This window comes from Callithrix jacchus, chromosome 7 (genome assembly GCF_049354715.1).
Source record: "Callithrix jacchus isolate 240 chromosome 7, calJac240_pri, whole genome shotgun sequence".
Lineage (NCBI taxonomy): Eukaryota > Metazoa > Chordata > Mammalia > Primates > Cebidae > Callithrix > Callithrix jacchus.
Window position 1 is genome coordinate 156,124,005 of NC_133508.1, and position 17,538 is coordinate 156,141,542.

Consider the following 17,538-nt stretch of genomic DNA (forward strand, 5'->3'; position numbering starts at 1 on the left):
TGGAACAGAACAGAGGCATCAGAGGCAACACCACACATCTACAACCATCCAATCTTTGATAAACCTGACAAAAACAAGCAAGGGGGAAAGGATTCCCTGTTTAACAAATGGTGTTGGGAAAACTGGCTGACCATGTGCAGAAAGCAGAAACTGGACCCCTTCCTGACACCTTACACTAAAATTAACTCCAGATGGATTAAAGACTTAAACATAAGACCTGGCACCATAAAAACCCTAGAAGAAAATCTAGGCAAAACCATTCAGGACATAGGAGTAGGCAAGGACTTCATGAATAAAACACCAAAAGCATTGGCAACAAAAGCCAAAATAGACAAATGGGACCTAATCAAACTCCACAGCTTCTGCACGGCAAAAGAAACAGTCTTTAGAGTGAATCAGCAACCGACAGAATGGGAAAAAACTTTTGCAGCCTACCCATCTGACAAAGGGCTGAAGTCCAGAATCTACAAAGAACTAAAACAGATTTACAAGAAAAAAACAAGCCCATTCAAAAGTGGGCAAAGGATATGAACAGACACTTTACAAAAGAAGACATACATGAGGTCACAAACATATGAAAAAATGCTCATCATCACTGGTCATCAGAGAGATGCAAATCAAAACCACATTGAGATACCATCTCGTGTCAGTTAGAATGGAAATCAAAAATTCTGGAGACAACAGATGCTGGAGAGGATGTGGAGAAATAGGAACACTTTTACACAGTTGATGGGAGTGTAAATTAGTTCAACCATTGTGGAAGACAGTGTGGTGATTCCTCAAGGCCTTAGAAATAGAAATTCCATTTGACCCAGCAATCCCATTACTGGGTATATATCCAAAGGATTATAAATCGTTCTACTATAAGGACACATGAACATGAATGTTCACTGCAGCAATGTTTACAATAGCAAAGACCTGGAACCAACCCAAATGCCCATCAACGATAGACTGGACAGGGAAAATGTGGCACATATACAACATGGAATACTATGCAGCCATAAAAAACGATGAATTCATGTCCTTTGTAGGGACATGGATGAACCTGGAAACCATCGTTCTCAGCAAACTGACACAAGAACAGAAAATCAAACCCGCATGTTCTCACTCATAGGTGGGTGTTGAACAATGAGAACACATGGACACAGGGAAGGGAGCATCACACACTGGGGTCTGTTGTGGGGAAATAGGGGAGGGACAGCGGGGGGTGGGGAGTTGGGGAGAGATAACATGGGGAGAAATGACAGAGATAGGTGATGGGGAGGAAGGCAGCAAATCACACTGCCATGTGTGTACCCATGCAACAATCTTGCATGTTCTTCACATGTACCCCAGAACCTAAAATGCAACAAAAAAATACATCCCGACAGTCAAAAGTTGGAGAATATTCCTTCCTGTCATACAAACTTGGAGCACTTATGAAAACTGACCACATATTAAACAACAGAGCAAGTATCAACGAATTTCATAGCCTCAGTATTCCATAGAATATGTTACCTGATCATTATCTTAAAACTATAAACTGTTAACAAAAATGTAACACATAGCCTAGTGTCTAAAATGAAAACTCACCTTTCTGTGTAATTAATGGGTCAAGTAAGAAACAATAATGAAAATTAGAAATGAAAGATAATAAAAATACTGTCAGTCAGATACTTTTAGGTGTTGCTAAGCTGGTATTTAGGGAGGGATTTTGCCTTAAATGCTAATAAGGAAAAAGCCAACCAAAGCTAATGAAAAACAACTCGAAATCACAAGATAAGATTTTAATTTAAGAAGTTGAACATCAGAATAATCCAAAGAAATTAAAGAAAAGAAATAAACAAGATGATAAACAAAGAATGATAAACAAGATGATAAACAAGAAATAAAGGAGAAAGAATCAGAAAGCAAGAACAGATTTCTTAAAACTATTTATTAATAAAACCGGCAAACCTTTTGCAAGACTGATCTAGAATAATAATAGAGAAATCACGGATTTAAAATGTTAGGAACAAAAAAGAATATAGATACATGTAACAGATTTAAAAGAAAATACTGTAATCAACTTTATGTCAATACTTTTGAACACAAGTATAATGGTCAGATGTCTGGAAAAATATGAATTATAAACCTAATTAAAATTAAATAGGAAATCTGAAGAGGCTAATGACCATGATAGCAGTTGCACAGTAATCAAGCATCCTCCCTCAGCCATATGTTTTTATCTGCAGTTCTACCAAATGCCAAAGGAACATATATCTTAATTTTCCACATACTATCTCTGAAAATGAAAAAATAGAAATAAAAAGGGAGAATATTCTCCAGTTAATTTATCAGGTTAATATAATCTCAATCCCAAAACCAGATAGGAATATTTAAAGACAGGTAAAATCATAGCTGAATTTTGCCCATGAATACACATATAAATAATCTAAATAATATATTAGCAAAGCAAATGCAGCAATTATAGAGAAGATAACATAATGGAAAAATTTGGTTGACTACAGGAATGCAAGTTTGTTTCAACACTAGAATATCTGTTAATGAAATTAGCATTGTCACAGGTTAAAGAAAAAATATAAACACCTAAACTGATCCAGAAAAATCATTTTATCGATATGACTTAATGACCACCTATGATTGAGAACTCATAGTAAACTAGAAATAAATAACTGGCAAGCTAACTAAACACAACGAACTAATTAACTAAACTTCCTAAATTCGTTACCTGAATCCCACATTGGAGTGAAGAGCGACGTTCCAATATTCACAGCGCAAACGTTGTATATTCATTGGATTATGAAAGACTAAAAGTAGAGAGTTGTCCTGGGTGTGGTAGTAAGAATCAACGCACCTGTACTGCTTATGGGCTTCTTGAAGGACCTGAAAATCAAAATAATTGCATTGTAGAATCTTTTTTATTCTCCCCAAGAGAAGGTCTCCTACCAGGGCATTCCTCTGCTCCCCTTTTCTTTCTACATTTACCTCCACACTGTTACTCAAGTTGAAATTCCCAGAGGATTCTTTCCTAACGGATAGGTGAGAGTGTAAATGACAGCTTGGGAAGCGTTTCAGCAACACTTACAGAAAAACACATAGCAGGCATCAGGCAGAGAGGCATTTGCTACAAGGGTTCTTCTTTAAGGTTGGTGGGTCATAATTAAGCACAGCCGTCATTTATCTAGCATTTTCCATGCCTTGATACATACACCATCGCATTTTATCATCATAAAACTCCAGATATTAATTAAACTGTGTTCACCATTTCTAAGTATATGTTGAACCCTTAACTGCTAGTGTGATGATATTTGAAGATGGGGCTATGGGGAGGAAATTCGCTTCGGATGGGGTTTGAGAATAGGGCCCTCAAGATAGGATTAGTGCCCTTATAAGAAGAGGCAGCAGAGAACTTGTTCTCCCTCCCTGTTTCCCTTCTCCATCACTGCTCCCTCTTCCTCTCTCTGCCAGGTGGGGACACAATGCGAAGGTGAAAGCCAGGAAGGAAGCCCTCACCAAAAACAATCAGGCCTCAGACTTGCAGGCTCCAGAACTGTGAGGACATTTCTGCCATCTATGCCACTCAAGATGGCATTTTGACAGGGCAGCCCAAGTGGGCTAAAACAGTAGGTACGATAATTTTTCCCATTTCAAAATACTAGAATTCTTATTTATTTATTTTTTAGCATAAATTGAGGCTAAGAGAGAATAAGGGACTTGTCTAAGAACACTGTGTTATGGTGCCAGGGCTCATCCTGTTTTCCAACTCTAAATTTTACCATTTCGTGTTTTCTCCACTATACCATGCTGTGTTACGTGAAGTGAAGTGAGTGGTCTTTCTGACAGATACCATTTCTACCTGCCTTCCAACTCTGGCCCTTTTTTAGTCTTTTGAGACAGAGTTTCACTCTTGTTGCCCAGGCTGGAGTGCAATGGCGCAATCAGCTCACTGCAACCTCCACCTCCCAGGTTCAAGTGATTCTCCTGCCTCAGCCTCCCAAGTAGCTGGGATTACAGGCGTGAGCCACCATACCTGGCTAATTTTGTATTTTTAGTAGAGACGGGGTTTTTCCATGTTGGTCAGGCTGGTCTTGAACTCCCGACCCCAGGTGATCCGCCTGCCTTGGCTCCCAAAGTGCTGAGATTACAGGTGTGAGCCACCGCACCCAGCAACCCTGGCCCTTTCTAAAGCATACTGTCCTCAGCAGCCACCAATAGAGGGGCACGATGGGCAGCTGCTTATCCTATTTCCTTTGCCAATCAACAATAAGGAAATTGTGGAGAGGAAAAATAAATTAGGCAGCTGTGGGCTTTTGTTTTGTTTTTAGTATCAATCTGCCATAGGCAGCTTTTGGTTCCTTAGTGTTTGACTGACCTGAAGGCATGGAATGATATATTATATTTTAAAAAGCTGCTTTAATTTTGCTTTCAATCCTACATTGGTGGCATAATCAAAACAATACATTTGCTTCCCCAATTTAGTCCCCTGAACAAGTATCTTTATGAAGTGGCACTTTTACATCTGGTCCCTCAGAGCCAATATAAGAAACATGCATGTGATGAATATCTTTGCATTAAAGAAAATTGCTATGTAGGGTAACCATCTAGTACTTATTGATGTGTTTTTGAAAAGCAACTTCTGCTCAGACTATAAATGCAGAAAACCACTGCATTTATGATGAACATACATCCTTCTTTCTTTTAGATAAGAAGAGCTTTGAAATCTTTGTGTTTTCATATTTGCTTTGGGGGGGGGTGCTAAAAATACAGCACTAAGTTTCTCAGAGCCATAGCTGCTCTCAATCAATATATAAAGTTTTCATATCACATCTTCTCCTTTATACTAATTGGTGCTTATCTTTTATTCTGTATATCATTGGTCACATGAGTTAAAATTTAGTTAAGTTTTGCATTAAAACTGAGTACCTATTGTGTGGCAGGTACTATGCAGGTACTAGGAAAACGAAAATAAACAAAGTAGATAAGATTTTCCTCTCAAATATGATTAAGTTTTTTTTTTTTTTTTTTTAAATTAGCGATGAGACCTTGCTATGTTGCCCAGGCTGGCCCCTCTAAAGCCTCGCCTCAAGTGATCCTCCTGTCTTAGCCCTCTGAATAGTTGGGACTATAGACCTGTGGCTTCATAGATTATTTTGGAGTTGAGAGAGGTGTGCCCAAAAAGATAAAATAGATGGAATATCTGATATACAGAGAATGTATTAGAGCAGGGCAAGAGTGGAAGCAGGTAATCAGGAAGATATTGTGGTAGAATGAGAGGGTTGTAGTCATATAAAAGTAGGCTGGGCATGATGGCTCACACCTACCACCCCAGCACTTTGGGAGGCCGAGGCAGGTGGATCACCTGAGGTCAGGAGTTCAAGATCAGCCTGGCCAGCACGGGGAAAACCCATCTCTACTATGAATACAAAAATCAGCCAGGTGTGGTGGCGCGTGCCTGTAATCCTAGCTACTCAGGAGGCAGAGGCAGGAGAATCACTTGAATCTGGAAGGTGGAGGTTGCAGTGAGCCGAGATCTTGTCACTCCAGGCTAGGCAACAGAGTGAGACTCTGTCTCAAAAAAAAAGAAAAGAAAGAAAGAAAGAAAGAAATGTGAAATGATCCTATAAAAAGGTAATTTGGAATTACAAATAGGACTTTAGGAAAATGATAATAACAGGAATAAAAGTCTCAGCATAAGAACTGAATGGAAACTGAGCAATATTTCCAAAACCAAAAGATAAAGTGATGGAAACTAAAATGAAAGGAAATTGAGAGTTCAGTCCAGGAGCTCCGACACCAGAGTAATAAGAGTTCCAGAAGGAAAGGAAGGGGAGAGATTATCAAAGAAGTGATTATAGAAAGTTTCCCAAAAGATAAAGACAGGAATTTCTGGATTGCACTGGCTTGCCAGAACGATGTACAGAAATAGAGCCACACTAAGGCATATCAGCAGAAAATCAAGAGCACTGGAACAAAGTGAAGATCTTAGCATCTTCCAGTGAAAAGATCAAAACATACTCAACTGATTAGGAATCAGAATTTTACCCTTTCTTTCCTTCTTTCTTTCTCTCTCTCTCTCTTTCTCTCTCTCTCTGTCTGTCTTTCTTTCTTATTTTTGAGACGGAGTTTCGCTCTTGTTACCCAGGCTGGAGTGCAATGGCGCGATCTCGGCTCACAGCAACCTCCGCCTCCTGGGTTCAGGCAATTCTCCTGCCTCAGCTTCCCGAGCAGCTGGGATTACAGGCACGCGCTACCATGTCCAGCTAATTTTTTGTATTTTTAGTAGAGACGGGGTTTCACCATGTTGACCAGGATGGTCTCGATCTCTTGACCTCGTGATCCACCCGCCTCGGCCTCCCAAAGTTACCTCTTTATTTTTTAAAGGACACTCTGGGAAGCCGGAATACTGTCAAAGAATGTCTTTAGTCTTGAGGAAAAATGCTTTTGAATTTAGCATTTACTATAAAGCCAATTCTCAGTAAATATAGAGATGGAATTAAGATATTTTCAAATATTGAATACTTTGAAAACTTATCTGCCATCTATCTTAATTAAGGAAGCTACTAGAAGAGATGATCCTCACGAAAACAGAGAGTAACGGGAGAGGGAACACATGGGATGAAGGAAACAGGCATCTAACTGGAAAGGAAGGAAAGGGGTGTGGCTGGATGACGGGAAAGGGAAAGGAAGGAAAGGGGTGTGGCTGGATGACGGGAAAGGGAAAGGAAGGAAAGGGGTGTGGCTGGATGACGGGAAAGGGAAAGGAAGGAAAGGGGTATGGACTGGATGACGGGAAAGGGAAAGGAAGGATAGAATATCCTTTACATTTGAATGTACTGAGAGACTTATTCTATGGTAGAGGATTTGGGGATATGCTGATAATAAATACACAGTAAGCTGTTAAACAAATAGAAAAAGAGACAATATTTAACTGCACAGAAAACAAAAATGGTACTGAGAAAGTAAATATTGTTATAGAATACTACACAGTTCAGCCGTGAATAGCGCTTACATAACTGAAATAAAGTGAATTTTGAATACTGATCTAACCAAAAATTATGATATCATAAACAGTATCAGAGAATGGAGAAGTGCTACTGTGAATGTGGGTGTACCTGTACATGCCCATGCGTGTTGAAATGGGGTGGGCAAAGCTGGATTCTCAAGAGGGAAATCAATTGATAATGATGTCATAAAACTAAACTAAAAGGAAACAAAATATACTTGCTATTTAGAGAACACTGCATACAGCAACAAAAGAGAGGGGTAAATGTGGCTCAGAACTGGGGCTTGGTGGAGTGGGGTGGGAGTGGGGGAAGGAGGCTGCTATTTTTCATGGTAAGACGTTGTAGAACTTTCTGGCTTAAAAAACGTGTTGTAAAACTTTGATAAAAATAAAAATCAAATTAAAAAGACAAAACCAAAAGAGGACAGGTTTTTGTAGAAAATCTAGAAACAACAAAAAAGGATTTAGGTTTAGGATTACTTGTTACTTTGCAGAGTGGGCAAGAGCACAAGTTCTGGGGCCACATTTCCTGGGTTTGTATCTTGCCTCTCGGCTGCCATGTGACCTTGGGCAAAAGTCACTATTGGTCAAGGTGCCTCAGCTTCCTACTAGTTACACAGTTTCTACTTCATAGGTTATTGGGAGGATTAAATGAGCTAATAACACATATTAATCAGTCCCTGGTACACGGTAAGTGCTCAATGAATGTTAGCTATCCCAGATTCCATTGAATTGTTAATCCACATGGAAAATACCATGAAATGTGAAACTGAGCAGAATGGATAAACAATATGGGAAAAAACAGAGTTGTTTCCCAATAAAACTTTATTTTAAGAAAATATATACATCAGCATATATATATATATGTGTGTGTGTTTGTGTATATGGGTGTGTATATATATATACATACATATATATATACATATATATGCAGCAGCCTTGTGTATTTCTTTTTTCTTAAAATATTGTATAAAAGCATTCTTTTGTAAAGTATATTTTAAACTATTTTAGAGAGTCCCTAGGAATGCATGGCTCAAGCTGGGAGTAAATTTATTTTATAGCTGAAGTAAATGAGAATATTGATCTGAACTCGATCTGAGAGAATGACCTAGATGTGAACTGTTCTAAATGACAGCAGACTCTCCAGACCTATCTGCCCGTCTCCTGGAGAATCACAGTCCATAAATACCTGAAGCAGTACTTCCGGTTTAAAATGTTCAGTGAAACTCCAGTCCATTAGACTGCGCTGCTGTGTTTTCTTTATGTCTTCTAAATCGGCTTCCACCATCATCTTCTTGGGTTTCTAAAATATCACAGCAACATAATTTCAGCTTTAATCTGTTTAAGTCCCAATGGAGCCCTCTTGGGCTCCGTCGACTAACCAGCATGTACTCCATCTAATTGGAGGAATCTGCATATGTATAAATCCATATGGCAACATTTTAGGAGAGCTGCTGCCAAAAAGAGTATGCCTTTGACTTTTTTTTTTTATGGGCAACATAATCTAAATATTTTTATTGTTAGGTTATACTCTTCTGAGTCCTGTTAGCAATTACAGGCAGGTTTTCTGAACTCTCTTCAAGACAACGTTAGCTCTGCACGGCTGTATGGTGAGCAGGTGTTCGTGAGGTTGCCAAGCCACACTGCCTAGAGAGGAGCCTGGAGCTGGGAAGTTATGCGCAGGCTGCCTAGCAAAATTAACTCCTTTCTCTCCACTCGGAGCTGTTCTGGGGATGTCTGAACGACTCCACTTTTCCAGCCTCAGTATTCTCCAAGTAGCCTCTTTTTCCTGTTTCAGTGTTTCTCACTCCAAATCATGGTTTTCTCAGATCATCCTGTCAGCTACATGTTTAGAAAAATAATTCCTTACCTTTTCATGAGAATCAGGCTTTGTGACTGCACCATCGTTGATCTCATTGCTTGTGGTCTGCTCTGTAAATCAAAGACACCAGCATCCAGTTGTGCTCTGGCTTTGTTCTTGCCCTGCTGGTTAATGCTGTGCATTTTTGTTGCCCATATGATCTATGTTTCTGTGCTGAAAAGGTAATGTCTGAAAGGTAAGTTTTGTGCCTCCAGAAAGGTGTTTGTGTCCATAATTCTAAATCTGTGCCTACCTGGAAAAATCATACTAAGCTCTTTGAAAAGAACTTAGTTTCTTAGGTGAAACATCTTAAATCATATTAGATATTCTGCTTTCAGACTGTACCATTCACTTTTTTTTTTTTTTTTTTTTTTTGAGACGGAGTTTCGCTCTTGTTACCCAGGCTGGAGTGCAATGGCGCGATCTCCGCTCACTGCAACCTCCTCCTCCTGGGTTCAGGCAATTCTCCTGCCTCAGCCTCCTGAGTAGCTGGGATTACAGGCACACGCCACCATGCCCTGCTAATTTTTTGTATTTTTAGTAGAGACGGGGTTTCACCATGTTGACCGGGATGGTCTCGATCTCTTGACCTCATGATCCACCCGCCTTGGCCTCCCAAAGTGCTGGGATTACAGGCTTGAGCCACCGCACCTGGCCCTGTACCATTCACTTCTAACAATATACCTTTACCTTTAAAAGTTGTAAATATTTACTGACTAAATCTAACTTCTTAGTACACGTCATTTGTCTTCTTGTGCTGGTGACGATCACAGAGCTTTTTAAATTTCAGGGGAAATTATCTCATGGATGACAGACTAGGGTGGGGTGAGGCCATGGGTGCAAAGAGGCACTGCCGGACAAATGCACTTCCTATTGGAAAATGATATGCTTTCACCATTCCGCAGGGCTTTCCTTCCATTCATTAATCATGAATTAATTTTAAAATGATTTAATGAGCATATGCTAATTTACAGATGGAGCTTAACCAAAGTTAAATGAAGCAGTAGCTGGACTCCAGGGCACTGTACCATGGACCTATACGAGTCATGTACACTAGCTTTCCTTGTGACCACAGAGTATGCTTACATGACGATTGAGATGGTAATATCATCCTTGGCTACGAAGCAGAGGTGAATGAACAGGGAAAGAACAGATTCATGCTGCTGATCTCTGCATCACTGCAAGAATCCCATGATAAGTTTAACATAGATCAAAGAACATCTCACTGTGAATGTCTTACAATTTGTAATTTGCTCTTGTTATTGTGACTCTCTAATGGAGAAATGGACAACCTATATAGTATTTTACAAGTTTGATCATAGAAATAGAGCACATGTGTGGGGGAGGTGGATCTTGTGTGAATATACCTGATGCTGCTGAACAACTGAACCACCCTGACTTCTTATCGCTTTTAGAATAAATGAAGATTACATCTGACAAAGTTGTACAGAAATTAGCTCTCGCCTAACTCTGTGAACACAACTCTTTGACTCTCCCTTGCTCATTTGACTCCAGACATACTTGCCTGCACGCTGTGTCTTGAGGGTCTTGCTGTCCCTCTGGGTACTCCAGACATACTTGCCTGCACGCTGTGTCTTGAGGGTCTTGCTGTCCCTCTGGGTACTCCAGACATACTTGCCTGCACGCTGTGTCTTGAGGGTCTTGCTGTCCCTCTGGCATGCTTTGCCCTCAGCTGTTCACCTTTTTCAGACCCTGACTTCATTCATATTGTTCAAGTATCACCTTCTCAAGAGCCGTCTGCTTCATCGTCTGCTTTTTTTTTTTTAATCATAGCATATATCCATGCCTAATGCTACCTACTGTTTACGGCCTCTCTCTCCACCTCGTGTAAAATCCTGGAGAAGAGAAACTTCATCTTGCTTTTTTTTTTTTATTGTACACTGAGCACTCAGCACCTGGTAGGAACTCAGTAAATACTTCCTTTTCATTGAATGAGAGGCATCTACATCTAATATTAAATGTGGAAATGAACCTAGAGCCACATGGAGAAATTAGAAATGTGGAAGAAAACCTACAAGAAAGCCTTATTCTGTGGCAAGCATAAGGCAATTTTTATTCTGTGGCAAGCACAAGACAACTTTTTATTCTGTGGCAAAGAGAACCATATTTGGGCTTCTAGAGGGAGAAGCTGATTGTGCCTACAAGGACAGGCCAGTGTTTTTGTTTCTTTCAGGGGCACAGCTACTCACATTTTTGCTACTGGGTTCATCTTGCCTTGGGCTGGTGAAGGTGACAGCCTGAATGTTCCATTTTGATTTAGGGGAAAAGCATGCAGCCAATTCAGTTCAGTGTTTATATAAACACATCTACTCAAGAGAAAACTCAGGCCAACTACAACTCTAAATAGACCATGATGTCCCATGTGTCCTTGAAGCAATTGATATGAAATCTGTGGATAAAAATTATTCTATTCTGCGGTCTGCCAGATTTCCGGGAGATTTGATATTCCCTCCTATGTCTAAGGATTCAGCAGAAAAAAGTCTCCAGTTTAGAAAACATGTTCTAAAAATTATGCATCAGTTATTTTGACAAAGGAAAGAACATTCTAAAAGTAATCTGAATTATTTAATAGTAGAGGAAAAATCAGTTTTTTTCTTCCTCTGATTTCTGCTTTCAACCACATAATCCTTTGACAGTGTGATTCAGTAGTTTTTGACACATCTGGAAATGGATGCTTTCTCGTCCCTTTGAAAAACAGCTTTCCTAATCTGTTTTACTTTAGAGATAACAAGATCCCTCTGCGAAGCAGTTACTTTATTAAAAAAACACCCAACAAGCATAAAGGGCACATCTAAACCTACAGGCTCGCGGTTATCAACTCTCAGGTTTTTCATAAATATCCACTAGGCCCTGTCAAGTTCAAAAACAGTCTCAGATGGAAATCCAGTATTTGGTTAAGAAAAGCACAAATATTCAGCCCTTGATGTCCAGGAACAGGCTTTTATATGTAGCTGGTGCTAAAATGGTTGTGCAGGAAATACATGAATGATTTTTTGCCTTGTTTAAAGAGAATTAAAGGTGGCAGCTTTGAAGGAAGTATGATTCAGTTAGGGAAAGAAACGTAAAATCAACAGCAACGACAACAAAGCCCCCCCCACAACAGCCACAATGCGACACCAAGCCCAAACGCCCTCTCCCTTTCAAATGCAATGGCTCCTTGAAGTAGGTCAAAACGCACCATGGAGAAACACTTATGGCCCTGAGATCCACCCTCCAGATTGTGTGGCTTCTAGGATACACTGTCCACTAGAGCATTTCCAACCCTGAGAATTTAGGAAGTTACTATTGATAGAACAATCTACTTTCTTCCAGGACCCAACACACTAATTTATGTACTTTGACCACTAGGTGGCAAAAGTCGCCTGAGGAAAACGCTATTCAGTTGCTTTAAAGAAAAACAAAACAAAACAAAGAGAACACCTTGGGCCTTACACCCCTCCTGATTTATTCTCCCTCCACATTAACCCAGGGTGACTTCCCTGTCATTCATTTGTAGTCCCATAGAATACGCTATTGCCATAAGAACTCAGGTTAACTTATTATATAAAATTATATATATATATTTATTATATAAAATTATATATATATTTTTTATTATATAAAATTATATATATATGTATTTTTTTTTGACAGGTAGGCGAATAGGTAAGGGTACTTAGGACAAAGAAATAGGGAATCTACCCTAGTTAGAAGAAGGGAAAACCCAGACGCAGCAAAATCAGCATGAATGAGACTAGGAGAGTGGCTCAATCATCAGCTGCGTCGTGAAACGTTTCTGGAACTCAGGAAGCTGCAAGACGCGGTGGAGGAAGCACTGGTTTGAAGTCAGCCCTCTGTTCAAATGCTGACTTCCTGCTTGCATGTAGTTGAACAAGTTATTTAACCTTTCTAATTCTTGGTTTCCTCGTCTGTAGACTTGGGATAACAGTATCTTTGTCACAGGCTGATGTTTATGTAAGTATTTGTTAAAGTACTTGAGCTATAACAGAGCAATATTAAATAAATGTTATTTTCTTCCCTCTTCTGTTCATCCTAATCGCCTCCTCCACCCATCCTACTTCACGGATTCCTTCCTTTTCTATCTTCCTCTAAATAAATGAAAAGGGTAAAATGACGACTAGTCAATACTAACTTAATGCTTATTCTCTCGTGTTAGCACTTTTTAGAAGTTTTTTTTATTACCCAATTTTGGCCCGTAACCACTTATTTTTAAATGTGAAATATAATACACAAAGTGCATAAAACACAAATGTTTAATACAATGAATAGTTATAAGAGTAAAATCTCAGCCTTCCAGACATCTCATGTGTATCATTTAACAAGCAGAGCCTCCTTATTAAACTTCCATATTAATTATAATTTTTTGTGTATTGTTTTGAGTTTCCTACATATACAGTATTTACAAATAATGGTGGTTTTATTTCTTCCTTTTTGAACCTTATGCTTTTATCTAGAAGAGAAAATGCCTTGCTTGTTGGCACACGCCTCCGATGCAATACTGAATATACGTGTTTATAGTGGACATTCTCCTGATCTCAAAGGGAATTATTTTAACTTTTCACCTTGATACATAAGGTTTTTGTAGTAATATAAAAAGTAACCTTTATATAATTGAGGAATGTTTCTTCTCTTGCTAGTTTGCTACGATATTTTTCATAAATTGCTACAGAAACGTGCTGTTTCTGCTCTATTAACATGATTATATGACTTTCCCCACTAATGTGTTAATTGGTAAATTATATTGATTTTGCAATGTATATATTTTCTTTCTACCCCTGTTATAAATGCAACTTGTTTGTAATATATGATCATTTAGCATATGCTGGATCAGTTTTCTTATGTTGTAGTTAGAATTCTTGCATCTATGTTTGTGAATGACTTTAATTGTACTTTAATTTAATGAATTGGTTTAACTTTCAGTTGTAGCACTATCCTTGTCAGTTTTCTTATAAAGTTTACTCTAGCTTCATAAAATGAATAGAGGAGGATATACTACTTTTCTATTTCCTGGAATAATTTTTGTTAAGATTAGAATTATTTCTTTTTTGAGTGTTTGGTATCAGTTACCAATGAGATCATTTGGGCTAAGTGTGCCCTATTTGGAAGATTTTTGATTACTGATATAATTAATCTGATGTGAGACTACTCAGGACTTCTGTTTCTTCTTGGGTCATTATTGGTAAGTTATACTTTTCCAGTAATTGCCCATTTTATTTTCACATTTAGTCAAAGTTGTTTATATTATCTTGCAGTCATTTAAATTTCTGTAGAATCTGAGGGAGGCCCCTGTTCTTTATTCCTGGTATGGTTTTTATTCCCGATATAGTTTTGTTCCTGACAGAATTATTCATGGCTTCTTTTTTTGTGATTAACCTTATATAAAAGATTGATCAACATTGTTTGTCTATTCAATGAATCAAGTTTTTGCATTTTTGTTCTTCTCATGTTTTCATTTTCTATTTCATTGATGTAATTTTCATCTGTGTTTTCTATATCATTGATTTAACATTTTTGTTGTTTGCTTTATTCTACTTTATTTGGATTAATTAATTAATTAATTTATTTATTTTGAGATGGAGTTTTGCTCTTGTTACCCAGGCTGGAGTGCAATGGCGCGATCTTGGCTCACTGCAACCTCCGCCTTCTGGGTTCAGGCAAATCTCCTGCCTCAGCCTCCTGAGTAGCTGGGATTACAGGCACGCACCACCGTGCCCAGCTAATATTTTGTATTTTTAGTAGAGACGGGTTTTCACCATGTCAACCAGGATGGTCTCGATCTCTTGACCTCGTGATCCACCCGCCTCGGCCTCCCAAAGTGCTGGGATTCCAGGCGTGAGCCAACGCGCCCGGCTTTATTTGGATTTATTTAGTTTGTCTTTAGCTTGAGGTTGATGTTTAGTTAATTATTCTTTAGGTTCTTTTAGAAAAATACATATTTAAAGCGATAAACTTTTCTTGGAGTGCCTCTTGCATTCGCTGTATTACATAGTTTAGATACTCAGTTTTTCATTATCATTTGGTTTAAAATATTTCCCAGTTTCTGTTCTAACATTTCCCTTGAACTAGTTGTTAACTTTGTTGTTTAATTTGTTAAAATAAACCTATAATCTCTAAGAAGCTATGGTACAAGGGAGGCCTTAATATAGGCATATACATAATTATAAAACTAAAGGAAAATAACTCATTCCATAAAGTAAATATAGATTCATTCTTTATTTTTCTTTTTAGAGATGAGGTCTTGTTATGTTGCCCAGGCTGATCTTGAACACCTGACCTCAAGCAATCCTCCTTCCTGCCTTGGCTTCCCAAAGTGCTAGGTTTACAGGAGCGAGCCACAGCACTTCACCAGAGGTGCAGATTAATTAAGACCATGGAATGCTGGCAGAGGCATTTCCATATGGACATATCCAACAGGACTTCATGGAGGTGCCACTGAATCCCAATCAGTGTCAAAAAGAGAACTCAAGGTAGAATCTGAGGGTGTTGTGAGGGAAAGGTACCACAGAGATTGAAAAGAGCAGGCTATGCAGAGTAAATAGGCCTGCATAATTCTGTGGGGCTGGAGTACAGAGAGTGAGCAACAACAAAAAGATGGAAAAAGGTTTTGGGAAAAGTAATTTGATACTAATGGAGAAGCGGGCCAAGGAGTTGGGTTCTACTCTGCAGGTAGTAGAGAGCCATTGAAGGGAGAAAGTAGAGAAATGAAACAGCCATACTTTAGATAGATTAATCTGACAGCGATATACAGGGTAGCTCAGTATAAATTTAGCCCAATATCCTTCTATACTTTTGCATCTCCTAATATAACACTGTTTATCATGCTGTAGTCTACAGTGAGAGTAATGGCCTGAGCCTTAAGTGGGAGAGTCGGGGAAACTGATGTTCACTGAGCATTGATTTTTGTAGCAAGCTCTGTACTGGACATTTCATTATGTTTTGCAGATAAATGTTTGTAATTACAGCACACAATCACAATAACTGTGAAGCACTAATGGAAGTTTTAATGATGTTCACTGCACTAAATTTACTAAGGTAAGTGTAGACTAAGAGGCATTAAGATATTTTGAACAACAAGGGTTGAAGTACAGAGAACTTATGGAATAACAGTACTCAGTAAGAAAGTTAACTAAATAACAAATTTAAAGAATGAATCTTGAACTTTCTTTGATTTGTGTCTACTAGAATAGTGACACACACACACACACACACACACACACACACACACTCTTTCACTTACCCAAAGAGTCATGTTGGGGCTGAGTCTTCATGATGCTCTCCTGCTCTAACAGCTGCCTATTATCAGGGCCTGAGAGGAGAGGATTATACAAGTCAGAATGCTTCATACTGTTAGCATCATGCTGACTAGGAGCTGAAGGTTCTCGATTGCTCTTATCATTTTGCACAGACACTGACAAATTCTGATCGACAAATATTGTTCTGTCTTTGATTTTAATATCTATTCAGTGTAAGGAACACCCATGATATACAGTATGGGAAAAACTGACAATCATAAAACACAAGAATGCGTCCCATTCCCTCCATGCAGTGTACCTGCTGTCTGCTTGGCCTCCTGGGTGTTCATTTTCATGGCATATTGCTGCCTTATCTGTTTAGCAAATCTGGCAGGGTTGTCCCACGGTATGCTGAACGTTTCAGAATCTGACCCACTTGTCATCCCAGAAGGCTTTAGTTTCCCTTTTTCATCAACCTCAGAGAGCTTCAGGCTCTCAAAAGTAAACACCTTGAAGGCTCGTTCTACTTCATTCCAGCTCAAGACATCTGTAAGAAAGCAGAACTGGTGCTGCTGATAATGTTTGTATCAGCACATGGTGTGGGGTTGACAGAGGGACACGAAGCGGGGAGTCTGTCTACCAGAAAGACAAGGGGGTCATGCCACAATGGCTGTTGACATGATTTGAGACATTGGCTCCCCAGTCTGCAGCAAATATCAAAGGTACCTGAGGGTAAGCAAACAACACAGAAAAGACATAATTTAGCAAATTATAATGCTCTCAAACTGCTTGGTAGCTTAAATCAATATGAGGTGTCCAGATTCATTTGCATGGACTTTCCAGGGTACCATATTGGTTGAATATGCTTAGACAACTTACTATTTTTGAGTGAAAGCATCCTTTTCTTCTGTTGTATTTTAAAACGGAGAAATTATTTACTTGTGCCTAATATAGGTTGTTATATTTACTGAGTTTTTCTATGAGGCATATATGACCATTAATTAAACTGAGTTTAAGCTAAGACAAAGCGATGGACTTACCACTCGTACAAAAGTGCATAAGCTCATGAATTGTTGCTAGACGCTTAGTGTTGTTCCACGGTGGGGGCAGAGGGAATTGAAGGAATTCCCACAGTGGCAACTTGGACTCCATCTCCTGCTCAATTTGAACTGGATCAAAATTCTTTTGGTCCTGATGAAAAAAGAGCAACATGACAGAAGACATTAAAGCGCTCTGTCAAGTGCCTTATGCATATGGAGAAGGCTGAACACGATACCTTCACTCTCATGACTTGGGAACAGAGGAAATCAATGGTAATTGGGAAAGACAAACTTTTGGTATTTTGCTGAAGGTCAAAAAGCTAGTTCCTATGTTGCCAGGAGTTCCTGGCGCACAGAAATGACTGATTCTTCATTCACAGTGACAAACTGCCAACGTCT

The 17,538-nt window shown here is 38.9% G+C and overlaps 1 protein-coding gene across 7 annotated transcripts in view; it reads right to left on the reverse strand.

The window, feature by feature from the left end:
- Positions 1-17,538, reverse strand: part of SPAG17 (sperm associated antigen 17) — a 275,909-nt gene that overhangs the window by 120,159 nt on the left and 138,212 nt on the right. For all 7 annotated transcript variants that reach the window (XM_035252595.3, XM_009001977.4, XM_009001979.4 and 4 more), the window contains 6 exons: positions 17,140-17,290; positions 16,419-16,646; positions 16,105-16,173; positions 8,856-8,917; positions 8,175-8,288; positions 2,711-2,865 (listed from right to left, as the gene is read on the reverse strand). In XM_035252595.3, coding sequence (XP_035108486.3) covers positions 2,711-2,865; positions 8,175-8,288; positions 8,856-8,917; positions 16,105-16,173; positions 16,419-16,646; positions 17,140-17,290 — 779 coding nt within the window. The remainder of the gene's footprint in view (positions 1-2,710; positions 2,866-8,174; positions 8,289-8,855; positions 8,918-16,104; positions 16,174-16,418; positions 16,647-17,139; positions 17,291-17,538) is intronic.